This window comes from Choloepus didactylus, chromosome X (assembly GCF_015220235.1).
Source record: "Choloepus didactylus isolate mChoDid1 chromosome X, mChoDid1.pri, whole genome shotgun sequence".
Classification (NCBI taxonomy): domain Eukaryota; kingdom Metazoa; phylum Chordata; class Mammalia; order Pilosa; family Megalonychidae; genus Choloepus; species Choloepus didactylus.
This window is the reverse complement of record NC_051334.1, coordinates 59,707,458-59,727,962: the sequence shown is the minus strand read 5'-3', so window position 1 is coordinate 59,727,962 and position 20,505 is coordinate 59,707,458. Positions and strand designations below refer to the sequence as shown.

The 20,505-nt window shown below is 36.8% G+C and overlaps 1 protein-coding gene across 13 annotated transcripts in view; it reads right to left on the bottom strand.

The window, feature by feature from the left end:
- Positions 1–620: 620 nt before the first annotated feature.
- Positions 621–20,505, bottom strand: part of RRAGB (Ras related GTP binding B) — a 97,103-nt gene continuing 77,218 nt past the window's right edge. For all 13 annotated transcript variants that reach the window (XM_037821312.1, XM_037821311.1, XM_037821315.1 and 10 more), the window contains 5 exons: positions 15,565–15,660; positions 13,394–13,516; positions 10,557–10,648; positions 1,504–1,619; positions 621–738 (listed from right to left, as the gene is read on the bottom strand). In XM_037821312.1, coding sequence (XP_037677240.1) covers positions 641–738; positions 1,504–1,619; positions 10,557–10,648; positions 13,394–13,516; positions 15,565–15,660 — 525 coding nt within the window. In that variant the 3' untranslated portion in view covers positions 621–640. The remainder of the gene's footprint in view (positions 739–1,503; positions 1,620–10,556; positions 10,649–13,393; positions 13,517–15,564; positions 15,661–20,505) is intronic.

The following is a 20,505-nucleotide window of genomic DNA, read 5'->3' as shown; positions in this document are numbered from 1 at the left end:
GATAGTTTCTTATTTCCTATCACATTACATGTAAACTCTTCTGCATATAGATTTTAAGGTTATAATCTGATTCTATCCTTCTCATTCAACTTTATTTTGTACAGTTCCCAACCAGGAGGTCCCTTTCACCTAAGATAACTGACGTTCATTTTCTATTTGTTATGGCAAAGTTGAAGAAACAATGAAAGGAAAAACAGACACTAAAATCCCTAACAGCAAAAGTTTATTTACAATTAAAGTTAAGGAACATTTTTAATGCATGCTAAGAAAACAGTAACATTCCAAACTCACAGATTACAATCTGATAAGGAATACAAGACAATACTGGGAAAGGCTTTGGCATACACAACTATTGGAACCAGGTTATCAGCACACTTATACTATTAGAACTTTGTTATCAGAAGAGTTACAAATCACCTACTTTTATGTTACACCAACTTCATGGATAGCTTACCTTTTAACTTCTCACTGGCTATTTGAGTAAATAGCATTCAAGGTTAAATATTAAGACTGGGGAGTAGGGAAGAAATACAGATGTGATAAGCATCACAACATTTCAGAGCCTACATATGCGAATACCACATTAAAATTAAAGAAGAAACAGTATTTCCATTTTTTTCTGAAACAACATTTGGCAATTTCAGCGCATGAGAAGACACTGCTTTGGTCCATCCACTCTTTCCAGCTTTTCAAAGTGTTTCCTGGCATTGCGGATATTGATCAGAGTAGCTGCGGAAGCTGAGGGTAGGGGTGGGGAAGACAGCCAACAGAATAAGGACGGGCAGCCCAAGGAATGTCTGACTAGTACAAACAAATAAAAGGGAGCCAAATCCCTCATTATATGTCACAGAGGACATACCAGAATAGAAGATTCCAAACAAAAAGGTTTAATTTTTCTGAATAAGTAGATTTGTTTATATTCTAAGTTCTGCCTAAAATTTCCAAAATAAAGTGGGGTATTCTGTTTTGGTTTTGGACTATCTTATACTGTATTTTAATATTAACCTAAGGTAGGAGAAATCAATGGATCGGAGATAATTTAAACTTCTGGGAACATCCTGGAAATAGTTAGAACCTTTATTTCAGTGGCTGTGATGGACATGACTACTATGGTATGGAGGTACCAAACAACCCCTTTCATGTCCATATGGGAATACAGCATTTAAGAGTAGGCAATGACATATAAAACAGTTCAGCATTTATTAGTTCCTAGCATAGATTTACTAGTCTTTTAAAAATCTGTATATATCATGGATTTGGGTTCTCTTTTCTTTAAAATTCCTACATCACTTGCTTTTATAAATTCCCATGAAGAAAACCTTAATACCCTAGAGGCTAAAGATAATTCCTTTTAAGCCTCAAAATGTAAGTCTATAAATAAAAATAAACTATTTACTACTAGTACTAAAATCATTTTTAATTATGTAATAAAGTATTACCTATAGAGCAATTAGTTTAAATAATATCAGGATTTGAACCTATGTTAGCTTATTTTAAACTTACGAATGGATGGATCAGACATCACAACCATCACATAAGTGTTGGATGTAAAAATGTCAATGAAAGCAGCAAAGTTAGAGTTCCTGACTTCCATGCTCTGGAAAGAAGCAGCAAGCTTGCTATAAGAGAAAGGAGAAACACAGTTAAAGAATATAAAATAATAGCAATATAAGAATTTCTTATCTATCATGTTAAACATTTTTATCACATTATACCACCACCACTTCGTTAAGACAGTTACTCACTAATTCCTTTTTGTTTTCCAAGAAAACTCTTAATACTGAAGTGAAAATGTTTTGGAAAGTGACTAGGAGAGCTAGTGGTTTGTATATTGACTTGGTATTTACTGTGAAATAAAAGTGGGCTAGGCCTAGATCCATGTTAAAAATCACATTACAAATGATTTATATAATATTTAAGAACCTTCCTAAGTTGAATTTTTCCTATTATTGAGACTGATAACTACTCTTTTTTTTTTTTTTTTTTTTAATCATCATTTTATTGAGATATATTCACATACCACGCAGTCATACAAAACAAATTGTACTTTCGATTGTTTACAGTACCATTACATAGTTGTACATTCATCACCTAAATCAATCCCTGACACCTTCATTAGCACACACACAAAAATAACAAGAATAATAATTAGAGTGAAAAAGAGCAATTGAAGTAAAAAAGAACACTATGTACCTTTGTCTGTTTGTTTCCTTCCCCTATTTTTCTACACATCCATCCATAAACTAGACAAAGTGGAGTTTGGTCCTTATGGCATTCCCAATCCCACTGTCACCCCTCATAAGCTACATTTTTATACAACCGTCTTCGAGATTCATGGGTTCTGGGTTGTAGTTTGATAGTTTCAGGTATCCACCACCAGCTACCCCAATTCTTTAGAACCTAAAAAAGGTTGTCTAAAGTGTGCGTAAGAGTGCCCACCAGAGTGATCTCTCGGCTCGTTTTGGAATCTCTCTGCCACTGAAGCTTATTTCATTTCCTTTCACATCCCCCTTTTGGTCAAGAAGATGTTCTCCATCCCACGATGCCGGGTCTACATTCCTCCCCGGGAGTCATATTCCACGTTGCCAGGGAGATTCACTTCCCTGGGTGTCTGATCCCACGTAGGGGGGAGGGCAGTGATTTCACCTTTCAAGTTGGCTTAGCCAGAGAGAGAGGGCCACTTCTGAGCAACAAAGAGGCATTCAGGAGGAGACTCTTAGGCACAAATACAGGGAGACCTAGCCTCTCCTTTGCAGCAACCGTCTTCCCAAGGGTAAAACTTATGGTAGAGGGCTCAACCTATCAAACCACCAGTCCCCTATGTCTGTGGTCATGTTAGCAACCATGGAGGTGGGGTAGGCGAATACCCCTGCATTCTCCACAGGCTCCTCAAGGGGGCACTACATCTTTTTTTTTTTTTTTTTCCCTTGTTTGTCTTTTTTCTTTTTTTTTTTCTTTTTTTTTTTTTTTTAACTTTCCCTTCTTTTTTCAAATCACCTGTATGAAAAAAAAGTTAAAAAGAAAACAAACATACAATAAAAGAACATTTCAAAGAGACCATAGCAAGGGAGTAAGAAAAAGACAACTAACCTAAGATAACTGCTTAACTTCCAGCATGTTCCTACTTTACCCCAAGAAAGTTACCTAATATAGCAACATTTCAGTGAACTTGTTCCTACTACATCCATCAGAAATTAACAGACCATAGTCATTTCTGGGCATCCCCAGAACGTTAAATAGCTTATCTGTTCTTCTTGGATTATTGTTCCCCCTTCCTTAATTGCTCTCTACTGCTAGTTCCCCTACATTCTACATTATAAACCATTTGTTTTACATTTTTCAAAGTTCACATTAGTGGTAGCATATAATATTTCTCTTTTTGTGCCTGGCTTATTTCGCTCAGCATTATGTCTTCAAGGTTCATCCATGTTGTCATATGTTTCACCAGATCGTTCCTTCTTACTGCCGCGTAGTATTCCATCGTGTGTATATACCACATTTTATTTATCCACTCATCTGTTGAAGGACATTTGGGTTGTTTCCATCTCTTGGCAATTGTGAATAATGCTGCTATGAACATTGGCGTGCAGTTATCTGTTCGTGTCACTGCTTTCCGATCTTCCGGGTATATACCGAGGAGTGCAATCGCTGGATCGAATGGTAGCTCTATATCTAGTTTTCTAAGGAACTGCCAGACTGACTTCCAGAGTGGCTGAACCATTATACAGTCCCACCAACAATGAATAAGAGTTCCAATTTCTCCACATCCCCTCCAGCATTTGTAGTTTCCTGTTTGTTTAATGGCAGCCATTCTAACCGGTGTTAGATGGTATCTCATTGTGGTCTTAATTTGCATCTCTCTAATAGCTAGTGAAGCTGAACATTTTTTCATGTGTTTCTTGGCCATTTGTATCTCCTCTTCAGAGAACTGTCTTTTCATATCTTTTGCCCATCTTATAATTGGGCTGTCTGTACTATTGTCATTGAGTTCTAGGATTTCTTTGTATATGCAAGATATCAGTCTTTTGTCAGATACATGGTTTCCAAAAATTTTTTCCCATTGAGTTGGCTGCCTCTTTACCTTTTTGAGAAATTCCTTTGAGGTGCAGAAACTTCTAAGCTTGAGGAGTTCCCATTTATCTATTTTCTCTTTTGTTGCTTGTGCTTTGGGTGTAAAGTCTAGGAAGTGGCCTCCTAATACAAGGTCTTGAAGATGTTTTCCTACATTATCTTCTAGGAGTTTTATGGTACTTTCTTTTATATTGAGATCTTTGATCCATTTTGAGTTAATTTTTGTGTAGGGGGTGAGGTAGGGGTCCTCTTTCATTCTTTTGGATATGGATATCCAACTCTCCCAGCCCCATTTGTTGAAAAGACCATTATGGCTCAGTTCGGTGACTTTGGGGGCCTTATCAAAGATCAGTCGGCCATAGATCTGAGGGTCTATCTCTGAGTTCTCAATTCGATTCCATTGATCTATATGTCTATCTTTGTGCCAGTACCATGCTGTTTTGGCAACTGTGGCTTTATAATAAGCTTCAAAGTCAGGGAGTGTAAGTCCTCCCACTTCGTTTTTCTTTTTTAGAGTGTCTTTAGCAATTCGAGGCATCTTCCCTTTCCAAATAAATTTGATAACTAGCTTTTCCAAGTCTGCAAAGTAGGTTGTTGGAATTTTGATTGGGATTGCATTGAATCTGTAGATGAGTTTGGGTAGAATTGACATCTTAATGACATTTAGCCTTCCTATCCATGAACATGGAATATTTTTCCATCTTTTAAGGTCCCCTTCTATTTCTTTTAGTAGAGTTATGTAGTTTTCTTTGTATAGGTCTTTTACATCTTTGGTTAAGTTTATTCCTAGGTACTTGATTTTTTTAGTTGCTATTGAAAATGGTATCTTTTTCTTGAGTGTCTCTTCAGTTTGTTCATTTCTAGCATATAGAAACATTACTGACTTATGTGCATTAATCTTGTATCCCGCTACTTTGCTAAATTTGTTTATTAGCTCTAGTAGGTGTATCGTTGATTTCTCAGGGTTTTCTAGATATAAGATCATATCATCTGCAAACAATGACAGTTTTACTTCTTCTTTTCCAATTTGGATGCCTTTTATTTCTTTGTCTTGCCGGATTGCCCTGGCTAGCACTTCCAGCACAATGTTGAATAACAGTGGTGACAGCGGGCATCCTTGTCTTGTTCCTGATCTTAGAGGGAAGGCTTTCAGTCTCTCACCATTGAGTACTATGCTGGCTGTGGGTTTTTCATATATGCTCTTTATCATGTTGAGGAAGTTTCCTTCAATTCCTACCTTTTGAAGTGTTTTTATCAAAAACGGATGTTGGATTTTGTCAAATGCTTTTTCAGCATCTATTGAGATGATCAATTGATTTTTCCCTTTCGAGTTTTTAATGTGTTGTAATACATTGATTGTTTTTCTTATGTTGAACCAGCCTTGCATGCCTGGAATGAACCCCACTTGGTCATGGTGTATGATTTTTTTAATGTGTCTTTGGATTCGATTTGCAAGTATTTTGTTGAGGATTTTTGCATCTATATTCATTAGGGAAATTGGCCGGTAGTTTTCCTTTTTTGTAGCATCTTTGCCTGGTTTTGGTATTAGATTGATGTTAGCTTCATAAAATGAGTTAGGTAGTGTTCCATTTTTTTCAATGTTTTGAAAGAGTTTGAGTAAGATTGGTGTCAGTTCTTTCTGGAAAGTTTGGTAGAATTCCCCTGTGAAGCCATCTGGCCCTGGGCATTTATTTGTGGGAAGATTTTTGATGACTGATTGGATCTCTTTGCTTGTGATGAGTTGGTTGAGGTCTTCTATTTCTTCTCTGGTCAGTCTAGGTTGTTCATATGTTTCCAGGAAATTGTCCATTTCTTCTACATTATCCAGTTTGTTGCCATACAGTTGTTCATAATATCCTCTTATAATTTTTTTAATTTCTTCAGGATCTGCAGTTATGTCACCTTTTTCATTCATTATTTTGTTTATATGGGTCTTCTCTCTTTTTGATTTTGTCAGTCTAGCTAGGGGCTTGTCAATCTTGTTGATCTTCTCAAAGAACCAACTTTTGGTGATATTTATCCTTTCTATTGTTTTTTTGTTCTCTATGTCATTTATTTCTGCTTTAATCCTTGTTATTTCTTTTCTTCTACTTGGTTTAGGATTGGTTTGCTGTTCATTTTCTAGCTTCTTCAGTTGATCCATTAGTTCTTTGATTTTGGCTCTTTCTTCCTTTTTAATATATGCGTTTAGTGCTATAAATTTCCCCCTTAGCACTGCTTTTGCTGCATCCCATAGGTTTTGGTATGTTGTGTTCTCATTTTCATTCGTCTCTATATATTTAGCAATTTCTCTTGCTATTTCTTCTTTAACCCACTGATTGTTTAGGAGTGTGTTGTTTAACCTCCAGGTATTTGTGAATTTTCTAAGTCTCTGATGGTTATTGACTTCTAATTGTATTCCATTGTGGTCAGAGAATGTGCTTTGAATAATTTCAATCTTTTTAAATTTATTGAGGCTTGTTTTATGTCCCAGCATATGATCTATTCTGGAGAAAGTTCCGTGAGCACTAGAAAAGTATGTGTATCCTGGTGATTTGGGATGTAATGTCCTGTAGATGTCTGTTAAATCTAATTCATTTATCAGATTGTTTAGGTTTTCAATTTCCTTATTGGTCTTCTGTCTGGTTGATCTATCTATAGGAGAGAGTGATGTGTTGAAGTCTCCCACAATTATTGTGGAAACATCAATTGCTTCCTTTAGTTTTGCCAATGTTTCTCTCATGTATTTTGTGGCACCTTGATTGGGTGCATAGACATTTACGATTGTTATTTCTTCTTGCTGAATTGCCCCTTTTATTAGTATGTAGTGGCCTTCTTTGTCTCTCAAAACATCCCTGCATTTGAAGTCTATTTTATCTGAGATTAATATTGCTACACCTGCTTTCTTTTGGCTGTAGCTTGCATGAAATATTTTTTTCCATCCTTTCACTTTCAGTTTCTTTGTGTCCCTGTGTCTAAGATGAGTCTCTTGTATGCAACATATTGATGGTTCATTTTTTTTGATCCATTCTGCGAATCTATATCTTTTAATTGGGGAGTTTAATCCATTTACATTCAACGTTAAAACCGTGAAGGCATTTCTTGAATCGGCCATCTTATCCTTTGGATTATGTTTGCCATATTTTTCCCTCTCTCTATTAATATCCTTTATTGTACCCATACCGAATCTCTTTAGTACTGAACCTTTCTCCAAGTCTCTCTGTCCTGTCTTTGTTTCTCTGTCTGTAGGGCTCCCTTTAGTATCTCCAGTAGGGCAGGTCTCTTGTTAGCAAATTCTCTCAGCATTTCTTTGTCTGTGAAAAATTTAAGCTCTCCCTCAAATTTGAAGGAGAGCTTTGCTGGATAAAGTATTCTTGGCTGGAAATTCCTCTCTCTCAGAATTTTAAATATATCGTGCCATTGCCTTCTCGCCTCCATGGTGGCTGCTGAGTAGTCACTACTTAGTCTTATGCTGTTTCCTTTGTATGTGGTGAATTGCTTTTCTCTTGCTGCTTTCAGAACTTGCTCCTTCTCTTCTATGTTTGACAGTGTGATCAGTATATGTCTCGGAGTGGGTTTTTTTGGATTTATTCTATTTGGAGTTCGCTGAGCATTTATGATTTGTGTATTTATGTTGTTTAGAAGATTTGGGAAGTTTTCCCCAACAATTTCTTTGAATACTCTTCCTAGACCTTTACCCTTTTCTTCCCCTTCTGGGACACCAATGAGTCTTATATTCGGACGCTTCATATTATCTATCATATCCCTGAGGTCCATTTCGAGTTTTTCAATTTTTTTCCCCATTCTTTCTTTTATGCTTTCATTTTCCATTCTGTCATCTTCCAGGTCACTGATTCGTTGTTCAACTTCCTCTAGTCTTGTACTATGAGTGTCCAGAATCTTTTTAATTTGGTCAACAGTTTCTTTAATTTCCATAAGATCATCCATTTTTTTATTTAGTCTTGCAATATCTTCTTTATGCTCTTCTAGGGTCTTCTTGATTTCCTTCATATCCCGTACTAGGGTCTCATTGTTCATCTTTAGTTCTTTGAGTAGCTGCTCTAGGTGTGTCTCTTCTGGTCTTTTGATTTGGGTGCTTGGGCTTGGGTTATCCATATCGTCTGGTTTTTTGATATGCTTTATAATTTTCTGTTGTTTTTGGCCTCGTGGCATTTGCTGTCCTTGATAGGGTTCTTTTAGGGTTTGTAGACCAGTTGAAGTCCTTATCTCTAATTTATCAGATCTACAGCTTCGTGGAGTACACTTTCTCTAACTAACCAGCAGGTGGCGTCCACGAGCCACCTGTTCTCCACAAGCCAGATCTCCCCTGCTTAGCCTTTTTGGTGAGTGGGGGAGTGAGTCTTGTGGGGCCCAATTGGTGTCCCAAGCTTGCGTGTGTAGTTGGTGTTGCCTGCCCTGTATGTGGGGCGTGTTTCTGGGCAGTCGGGGAGGGGGGGTGGCCCTAACAATCAAATCTCCCTGATGATCCTAGAGTTTTAAAGCTACTGCAATAGTCTAATCCTTCAGTTCAGTCCTGCCACAGTTTGTCTCTGCCACTGACCCACAAGTCTTTGGTATTGGCGTATGGCTCCTGAGACTTGCAAGTGGGCCCCTCTTCCAGGCTGTGCACCCCGGGTCCTCTGTTGAGGGATGACTGTGCTATGTCACAGGTGAGTGCCGTCCCCCCAGGGCAGTTCTGGGCTGCTGGGCTGTGTTGGGAGGCTCCCAGTCTGCTCAAATGATGGCTGAATGGGGCTCTGTTAATTCACACTGCTCCCCCTTCCCAGCTCTGGGACATTCAGCTGAGGTTGCAGGGAAGGCTAATGTCCACGCCCAGTTTTGTGGTGTGTGCCTGTTATTTGAAGCACTTCCGTCACACTGGGTTGTCTGGGGCAGCTCTGGGCTATGGGGCTGGCGATGGGCAGGAGTGTTTCCTGTCCACCAGGATGGTGGCTGTGAGCGGACACCCCCCTTTTCTTGGGAAGTTGTGTTGTTTAGTGAATTTTCTCAGCCACTGGATTATTGCCTTTTGTCTCAGAGCTCTCTTATTTCTGCTCTTGACTTGACGTGCCCAAATTTCAATTCTTTGAAGCTTTCTGTATTGAGCTTCTTAGAGTAATTGTTTTAGAAAAAGCAAAAAGGATTTAAAAAAAAAAAAAAAAAAAAAAAAAAAAAAAAACGGCCCTCCTCAGAGATCTAATGGGTTATTGAAATGCTAATAGACAAAGCAACCAGGGCCATTAAGGAAAGGTGCCCTGGGCAGAGAGATCAGCCTTGCTTCGGGATTTGCATATGCGCCTCAAGGCCTGATCTCCGCCCTTCCCCTTTCTGTGTTCACCAGAACTCCAAAAATCCTCTGCTTTTACTTTGGAGCTTCTCGTGTTGTTTTCCTTCTATGCCCGTCTCCTCTCTGCTGGGCTGGCTGCTCTCAGAGTCTCTGGTGTCTGGCCTCAGTCTATCTATGGTTGGAGTTTGAATCAGTAGAATGAGTTTCCGATGAGAGCAGCCACTGCAATTCTCCCTTCTCCTTCCTGGAGCTGACAGCCCCTCCTCCCCCGGGACTGAGCCTGGCAGGGAGGGGCGCGGGTCCCCTGGCCGCAAAAACTTACAGATTTCGCTGATCTCAGCAGTTCCACGTTTTCATGAGTGTTGTATGAAGTATGCCCAAAGACAGATTGCTCTGTGGTGTCCAGTCCACGCAGTTCCTGGCTTTTTACCTACTTTCCTGGAGGAGTAACTAAAACATACAGCTCACCAGTCTGCCATCTTGCCCCGCCTCCAACTACTCTTTTTGAATGTTATATTTAAATTCAAGAAGTGATCCCATTTCTTTGAAAACAAGTATATTTACTTGTCAATTGCTATTTCTTCTTAAAAATATTAACATGCCAGATAGTGTTAAACTATAGTAAGACATAAAATTAGTTAAGTTTAAAACTATTATCTGGGCATCAAAGTTTTACTGGGATAAGAATTTTGATTATCAAATCTTTGCTAAATTATGATATTCAGTTATTCCTTCTTCCTATATTCACAATGCTAAGATTCAAATTTTATTTAATCAAAGCTGAGACAACATGATAGGTAGGACTTGTTTCTAGACTCTTCATTCTGTACCAGAAATCCTGCTATCTATTCCTGAGTTTAGTACCTCACTATTTTAATTACTGTAGTTTTATAGTAAATTTTGGTACTTGGTAAGGCAAATTCTCCTTCCTTCTTTTCAAAACTTTCTTGAATATTTTCTGTTTATTCCCATCTCCAAAGAATAACAAATATCTTGAAAAGGTACTCTACTTGGACATTTTTCAAACATTTCGGTAACAGTTGAGTTGGCATTAAAGGATGCACCTCAGTCAACTGTAGGGTCCCTTAGAGTTTAGCTTTCTTTTTGATTGAAGGAACTATTCTGAATATAGAAGTGCAGTCAACTATAGTCATTTAAACCTCTCAAAAACAACAATTTTTTCCTGTGATAAACAGATGACATTTACAAGATTTCTTACCTGCAGCTAAGCTTGAACTGCTTAATAATATTGCTGATTTTCTCAAATCTGTGGGCATCACGCTGCTCTTTACATTGATAGTGAGAAATTACCTATGAAAAAGGACAGTGCTCTTGGAATACATGCAGTATAGTCATATCACCCTTTACTCTTCCTCAATGCAAACATCTGTCAGTCTCTTGGTTACCCTGATTTTCAGGGTAGACTTAGCACCTGGATTACTGTCTCTTCTTCTCTGTCCCATATCCTATTATTTTATGTGATTTCAACATTCATATGGATGACCCATCCAGTACTGTTTGGTTATAATTTTATTATGTCATTTAAATATTATCTATTTTGGCACACTACTGGTTTTCTCACTTTAATCATTAAATGTTCACTTTATTCCAATATTAATACACAAGATAGTCTTTGATTTAAAAAGTACAAATCAAAAAGGAAAACTATGTAATAATTCTTAGCTTTTCTTGAGTTATACTTAATATATTTACTTTTTAATTTTTTATTGAAGTTTAGTTTTACAGAAAAATCATGCAGAAAATACAGTTCCCATATAACCCCCACCACCACACACACACATGGTTTTTCCTATTATTAACACTTTGTATTAGTTTGGTACTTTGTTACAATTATATTGTTATAATTTTTCTATTAACTATACTCCATAGTTTACATTATAGTTCACAGTTTGTGTGGTACAATCCTATGGTTTTTTGAAAAAAAATATTGTAGTAACATATATACAACCTAAAATTTCCCCTTTTAACTACATTCAAATATATAATTCAGTGGAGTTAATTCAGTGGTGCTGCCATCACCACTATCCAGCACCAAAAGTTTTCTATCACCCCAAACAGAAACTCTGTACCAATAAACATTAACTCCCCTTTCCCTACCCCCATCTTGGCCCCTGATAACCTGCATTCTAGCTTCTGACTCTATCAATTTGCTTATTCTAATTATTTCAAATGAGTGAGATCATACATTATGTGCCCTTTTGTGTCTGGTTTATTTCATTCAACATGATGTCTTCAAGGTTTATCCATGTTATAGCATGTATCAGAATTTCATTCCTTTTTATGGTCAAATAATATTCCATCGTATGTATAGGCCTCATTTTATCTATTAATCTGTTGATGGACTCTTGGGTTGCTTCCCTCTTTTGGCAATTGTGAATTCTTAGCTTTTCTTGAGGTATACTTAATGTATTTGATTATAATGAAGGCTATAACCAAGTAGCTTTTGGTATTATCTTTAAAAAGCATAGCAAGGTGATCCCAACCCCTGAGGATTTACTATTTAAAAATGAACTTATTCATGATGTATACACATATCAGGTGAAAATACACCCCTAACACTTTCAGATTTTAATCAAACCACACAAGTATTACCTAGAGACTGAATATGCAGATGCAAAGTTTCTAATAGGAAGCAAAACTGAGTCATGTGCTAAAAGAAAATTCAGTGAAATTTCCTGAAACAATGCGAAACTTTCAAACCATAATTCCCATACCAGTGACAGAACAGGTACCTCTTGTTTGACTCCGTCCCTCTCAGTGAAAACAATCATACCTAACCTTGGTCTTAAAAAGAAACAAAATCCACCTGTTACTGTTAATGAAGACTAGTGAGCTTATATTAGGGTAACCCCTATGACCATTTTATGGTGGATGTGGCAGGGGAATACTGCCAAAGCAGGATTCTGCCATGCCATGTACATTAAGACAGACTGAATAGCTTACTTGCTTGTTGCCACTCATTCCAACAGGAAAAACAGGGCTCAGGGTAGTGTAAGTCCAAACAAATGACCCTTACCAGTGGGCTGAGGCAGAAAGACACTGTAATTAGGACTCCTTTCCTCAGTTGCACCAGGTGGCAGGAAGGATGGCTCACAAATACCCCTGCAGTTGCAAATGTTTCCACAAAGGGAAGGGGGAAAATGCCTGCCCTTGTTGGTATAATAGCAAAAGGAACCAATTTTGCCAACTCTATGCCATTAAGTGCTTAATGTTATCTTGTCCCACTTTTATCTGCACAACAATGATATAGATATTATTATCTGTATTTTATAAAAGAGGAATAAGATCAGAGAGATTAAGAAACATGTATAAAATTACCAAGCTTTGGTAGAGCTCAGATACATAAAATTATTTACTGTGAGTTGCTCTTAGCATTACATTTACTAGGCTAATTTGGCAATTACTTATGCAGTGCTTTTTGACATCCTACATTAGTTTCTATTACTGTTATTTAAAACTTTTATTCATAAATATAATATTGGTCATTGTATCTGCCTAGAGCCATTCATACAAATAGGCTCTAATATAGTGCTAAGTTCAATTTATAAGAAAAATAAAAATACCAAACTGCATCTTTCCTCCTCCACTTCTTTTGAACTCTTAATTATGTTACTGAGTTGACCATTACATCTGTTTCATGTCAAAAGTTTTTATCTCAGTCTTTGGGAGACAGGGGTGGGATGAGAGTTTTCATTTCATTTGGGTTTCCTCAAAAGGATAATATTTCTCATTTCAAAACGAAACCCAAGAGGAAATAGGAATCATTTGAAAAAAAGGAAGTTATTAGCAGAATGAATCTAAAATCTATAAGGCATACCTGTAAAAGTCTATTTTTTTACTAACTACTGAACAGCTAAACACCAAAGGACTTCTTTTAGGTTATTTGTTGACAATACTACTTTATAAAATAAGGCTGTGCATGCAGAAGTAATGAAAAGAGGGAAAAAGGTTCTTCCTAAAAGTGGCATTGTGATGTTCTCTGTTGCTGACTAGAAGGTACAGTGTGAATACATCTGCAGATCAGACAGTTCTCACCAGAAAAGTAGCTCTCTCAAATAGAAGCACTTCATCAGCCTCAATAATTTCAGCAAAATTCCTTAGGTTCATTTCCAGTTGCTGAACATTGGGAATCAGCTGATAAACAATGCTGGACCAAGCCTAACAGACACAGAAACACAGTGTTATATTACTAACAGGTAGCCAGAACAGACTTGTGCAAATGAGTAAATATACTACAACATATGGATAGTGAAACATGATGATAATCAAGTCCCAAACAAGCACTGACAGCAAGTATGATGTAACAAAACGAAATGAAGCTAATATTTGATTTTTATCCTTAATTGGATTTTTTAAAAACTCACTTTTGTAAAATGCTGAAGAAACTTTTCCATATAATTAAAAGTAAACAGGTGATTTAATTCTATCTAGTTGCCCAACAAATATTTAAGTCTAATAGTGTAGAAAACACTAAAAGATCAGAACCTAACAATGCTTTATTTAAAATACATCCAAGAATCAATTTTGTGAACATACCAGAGTCATATGGACACATGGCCTCTCCCCTTGGAACATATACTATTATAAGAGAAATTAGTGCTATTATCATTCCAAAAGGTTTATTATCAGCTGTATAAATTATTGATCCAATTGAATTTAAAATGGTTCAATGTATGTTTGCCCAAAACTGACTCATCCAAAGGATGTGTTGTATGACTAATGTAAAGTCCTGAAATTTACTGCACCTTCTCTCTATTTTCTTAAGGCTATTTTATTTTTTTTCCATTAAAACACTTTCTTCAATGTCACCTCAATCTGTATGATTAGTTGTACATTGTTCTTCTCTCCCCTGATAGAGGGCAGGAACCCGGTCTTAGTCATTTGTGTATCCAACAGCATCAAACAGATATGCAACGAGTGCTTGTTGAGTAAAACAATATAACAAGTCGGCTCCATGCAACACTGATATAAGAGATAGTAGTGTCATGTGTCCGTTCCAATTAGTTTTATTACTTAGGAATGGGGGTTCAGGTTCCAAGTTCCCAAGTCAGTGTTAATGTCACTGCTGAATTTACTTTGGAGAAGGCACCAAAGCTAACCACAGCAGAGACATTGTCACTCATAGTGTAGTGATTAGTCAATTGTCTTTGGACCTGTTATGTATTGCCATCCTTCAGACCACAGTTGTTTCTTATCAGTGTGTTCATGTCCCTCCTTATTCATGGTTACCTGTTCTATGGGAATAAGGCTTTGAGAGAAATTCAGCCCATATTAATCTAGAACAGTATTTCCTAGATATGATCTCGAAAGGATTTGTTATTAGAGTAAGGGTGCAACAGCAAAATATTATTGGAGAAAAATGAATAAGTTTAAAACATATCAATGGCTATTTCAAAGTTCACTGTATTTTCTCCTAAGCAAGTCAGGTTTCTGTGCTTCTGGTTGCAGATACCTGTCAGATGCAGGTGATACTGAGGCTGTAGCTACCAGTGACAGAGAAGGATGCTTTCCCACCTAGGTTCAGACTTTTAAATGGATACCAGAAGCAGTCTGAAGAAAAGGTCTGACCACTAGATCAGTAGGAGAATAGGAGGAAACAGGATAAGAAGTCTGTGCGAACAGGGAAATTTCAGCTGCATAGCACATCTATTGTTGTTACCTCTATGACTATTACAAGCAGTGTGGTATCCATTCCAGCAATGGCAACAATCCTTCTGGTTAAAAGAATGCTGGCTTCCAGTTGGCATGAAAGTTGAAGCTACCATACTCTAGGCATAACATGTCTCATTCTAAAATTCCCTCTAAAAATTTAGAGGATCTTTCCTCTAAAAATTTGTCTTCTATTGTCATCATTGTTCTTAGGCAAACAAGGTATTCTGTAGAGGTACCTGAATACCAGATACAGCTGCAGGTAAAAAAAAAATGATGGCCAGTAAGTGAAACCTCTGCTGTCACAAAGATCAATATCAAATTAACCGTGACCAAAATGACTAATTTACTGTGATTTAGTAACTATGTCAACCCAATCTAATATCATAATAGAAATCTTTTAATGTTAAATTACATATTCCTCAATTTATTGTGGATTTTTTAGTCCAACAAATTTAAATGGCTATGGAGTAATTTTAAATATTTCAGTTTTATTTAACAACCTTCTAGCTCTTTTCATGCTCTTAAAATGAGAAAACTCAGGGAACTATACACACCTTATAGAGAGTTTCATCCCAGATAGACGTTCGGAAACAAGAACATTCCAATGGACGAGACAAACGCCTCAGATCTTCTTCTCGCTCTTTAAAAATCTGAATTAAAAAGTTCAACATAATGATAAGCATATAACAGCTCTCATCCTTCCTTGCAAAATGTAAGATATAATTATTTCTGCATATTTTAATCAGGAGCTTTTCTCCTTCATAAGAGGAATTTTAAGTTTGTGAATTATTTTACAGATTAGGATAGCAGAAATTATTTCAGGTCAGGTCTAAAAGTTCAACATTCCAAATACTAGAATTCTTCTTGCATAAACTACATATACTGAATACTCACAGAGAGTACTGTGTTGGAAAATAAAATTTACCATTCAGAAGAGTCTTGATAAAATATATCTAATACCCCAAACCACCAAATCTGGGTCATTTTTTAAAATAATTTTTTATTGTGAACTTTACCATATATACAAAACAGTGACAACTTTCAAAGTATGATTTCACAAGTAGTTAGAGAGCAAATTTCAAAGAATGTCATGGGTCACAGTTCCACAACTTCAGTCATTTTCATTATTGTAAAATATAACATACATACAGAAAGGTGTCGTCTCTCAATGTACAGCTCAACAAGCAGTCATAAAGGTAATTTAAAAATTGTTATGGGTTACAGTTCCACAGTTTCAGTTGTTTCCTTATTATGCAAAACAAGGTATATACAGAAAGGTGAAGACCTTCAAGGCACAAGTCAATGAGCAGCTATAGAGCAACTCCCAAGGGATGCTATAGGCTACATGTCATCTACCTCCTTCCAGCCATTCCAACACCCCAGCATCCAAATATATATATATATAATTATATAAAGTTTCAGTATTCATAGACCTTTGTTAAATCTTATATTGTTTGTTGCTAGCCCTTCCTCTCACTTAATCTCTTTCTCCATCTTCAGGGGTGTCTAGACAGTGAGCACCCTAACTTGTTCATATTGAAAGGGGGTGTCAACAGTATGGGGAAGAGGGCCACATCAAATTGTTGATCTTAAAGAGGCTGTTGCCTCTGGGTTTTAGGACTTGTTTGGTATAGGAACACTCTGATGGATTTAAGTTTCTGAAAGATAAAACTTGGTGAGTACATCTTCTATAAAATCTCAGGTAGGGACCTTGGTATTTGGGGACTACTTTTGGTAAGGGCATGGCATACTATGGCCATTTGGGATGTCTAGCTGGGGCTTGCATAAGAGAAACCTCCAGGATAGCCTCTTGACTCTATTTGGGATCTCTCAGCCACTGTGACATCAGCTTGTTATGTCTTCTTTTCCCTGTTTTGGTCATATAGGCATTTTCAATCCCTCACTGCCAGGTCCAGGCTCATTCCTGGGAATCATGTCCCAAGTAGCTGGGGAGATTCATTCACCTGGGAGCTGTGTCCCTCGTGATGGGAGATTCATTCACCTGGGAGCTGTGTCCCTCGTGATGGGGAGGTTAATGAATTTATTTGCCAAGAGAAAGGCCACATCAGAGCAACAAAAGAGGCTCCCTGGAGGTGCTTCTTAGGCATAATTATAGGAGGGCTCAGCATCCTATTTACAACCCTAAATTTCACAAGAGCAAGCCTCAAGTCGAGGGCTTGTTACTAAGTACTGTGTTCCTAACTTCACTTAATATACATTCCATCCCAAGATAAATGGTCAGTTTCTTACATTATCTTAACTTAGTTGTACATCATCATCACTCTCAAATTTAAACAATTATCATATCCTAAAACATCCCAGAGCTCTTATCAGCTGCTAATTATTCATCCCTAGTATTAGTGTAGAGTTGGTAACATACCTATTAAATATAGTCTTTAATATGTAATGGGTAGTTTTTCCATACCACTCTGTTGTTACCCATCTGTATCAGTGTCATACCTTATAGGCATATCATGCTAACACTTACTTAGGTTTGTGGTGCTACTCTGTGGGTTACATGACTTTAAACAACCATTTATGAACATGTTCACCTTCAATGCATCACACTTATAATCCCATTAACAAGCCATAGTCATACCTGACCATTTCCATACCATTAAGATCACCCTCATTATCACATCTGTACATATTAGATTATTTTCCCCATTCACTAACTTCAGACTATCCCAAAGTCCCATATATTCTACATTATAAGACACTTATTTTACATTTTTCACAGAGTTCACATTAGTGGTAACATACAATATCTCTCCTTTTGTGTCTGGCTTATTTCACTCAGCATTATGTCTTCAAGGTTCATCCAAGTTGTCATATGTTTCATGACCTCATTCCTTCTTACTGCCATATAGTATTCCATCATTTATATATACCACATTTTGTTTATCCACTCATCCATTGAAGGACATTTGGATTGTTTCCATCTTTTGGCAATTGTGAACAATGCCACTATGAACTTAGGTGTGCAAATATTTGTTCATGTCACTGTTTTCAGATCTTCTGTGTATACTGAGAAGTGAAATTGCTGGATCATTGGGTAATGCGATACCTAGTTTTCTGAGGAATTGCCAAAATGTCTTCCAGAGTGGCTGTATCATTACATGTTCCCACCAGCAATGAATAAAAGTTCCAATTTCTCTACATCCTCTCCAGCATTTGTAGTTTCCTATTTGTTTAATGGCAGCCATTCTTATTGGTGTGAGATGATATATCATTGTGGTCTTGATTTGCATCTCCCTAATAGCTAGTGAAAATGAACATTTTTTTCATGTGGTTTTTTGCCATTTGTATTTCCTCTTCAGAGAAATGTTTTTTAATAACTTTTGCCTATTTTATAATTGGGCTGTATGTACTATTGTTGTTGAGTTGTAGGATTCTTTCTATATGCAAGATGTAAGTCTCTTATCAGATACATGGTTTCCAAATATTTTCTCCCATTGAGTTGCTGCCTTTTTACCTTTCTGACAAATTCCTTTAGGTACAGAAATTTTTAATTTTGAGGAGTTTCCATTTATCTATTTCTTTCTTTCATTGATTGTGCTTTGGGTGAAGGTCTAAGAAGCAACCTCCTAATACTAGGCCTTGAAGATGTTTCCCTATATTATCTTCTGGGAGTTTTATGGTACTGTCTGTTATATTGAGGTCTTTAATCCACTTTGAGTTAACTTTTTTCCTTTTTTAATTTTTTTTAATAATTAAATTTGGTTGTTTTGAGACATATTCACATACCATACAATCATCCATGTTGTACAATGATGTTCATCCATGTTGTACATGATGTTCATAGTACCATCATATTGTGCATTCATCACCCATCCATGTACATCCATGTTGTTCATGACATACATCCATGTTGTACATGACGTACATCCATGTTGTACATGATGTACATCCATGATGTTCATAGTACCATCATATTGTTGTGCATTCATCACCCCAATCTATTTTTGAACATTTTCCTTACACCAGAAAGAATAAGAATAAAAAATAAAAGTAAAAAAGAACACCCAAATCATCCCCCCATCCCACCCTATTTTTCATTTAGTTTTTGTCATCATTTTTCTACTCACCCATCCATACACTGGATAAAGGGAGTTTGATTCACAAGGTTTTCACAATCACTGTCACCCCTTGTAAGCTACATTGTTATACAATCATCTTCAAAAGTCAAGGCTACTGGGTTGGATTTTGATCATTTCAGTTATTTACTTTTAGCTATTCCAATCACATACCATACAGTTATCCACAGTTTACAATCAGTTGTTCATGGTATCAACATATAGTTGTGCGTTTATCACCACAGTCAGCACTTGAACATATTGATTACTATGAAAAAAAAGTGTTTTAGTGAAAAATAAAAAAGATAATAAAAAGAAAAACAAAATATCATACAATAAAATAATAAGGTCAGACAATACCACCACTACCAAGGATCCCATATCCCTCCCTTATAGCCCCCTCTCACACACATTCAGCTTTGGTATATTGCCTTTGTTACATTTAATGGAAGCATATTACAATGTTACTGTTGACCATAGACTCCAGTTTGCTTTGATTGTATTTTTTCCCCAATACCATCCCTTTTTCAACAATCTGCATGGTTGACATTCATTTATTCTCCCACATGTAAAAACATTTTTATATTTGTGTATTTAGTCACAGTCATTGACCACTCCAGTTATTGCTAAGTTATACAGTCCCATCTATTTTTACCTCTGGTGACATACATGCCCCTATACCACCTCTTTCAGCTTTACTCAGAGATATCTTTGTTTAGTGTACTTACAATATTGTGCTACCATCACACAGTATTATGCTACCAATTTCTGGATCTATACAATCAATCTGGCTTAACATTATGTAGTCCTTCAGCATCAAAAGCCTGATCTCTACCTTCTTTCTATCTCCTGATAATCTGTTATCAGCTTTTAACTCTGAAAGTTTGCTCATTAATGTTAGCTCATATTAGTGAGACTATATGGTATCTGTCCTTTTGTTTCTGGCTAACTTCACTCAACATAATGTCCTCAAGGTTCATCCACGTTATATGCTCCTTGTCTCTGTTCTGTCTTACAGCTGCGTAATAGTCCATCGTGTGTATATACCGCAGTTTGTTTATCCAACTCATCCATTGAAGGACATTTGGACTGTTTCCATCCCTTGGCAATCGTGAATAATACTGCAATAAATATCAGTTTGCAAACGTCCATTTATGTCTTAATTTTCAGTTCCTCTGAGTATATACAAGCAATGGGATAGCTGGGTCATATCACAAATCTATACTTAGCTTCCTGAGGAACCTCCACACTGTATTCCAGAGTGATTGCATCATTCTACATTCCCACCAGCAATGAATAAGTGTGCCTCTTTCTCCACATCCTCTCCAGTACTTGTAATTTTTGGTTTATTGGATAATGGCCTTTCTGGTAGGTGTGAGATGATATCTCATTGTGGTTTTGATTTGCATTTCCCTAAGA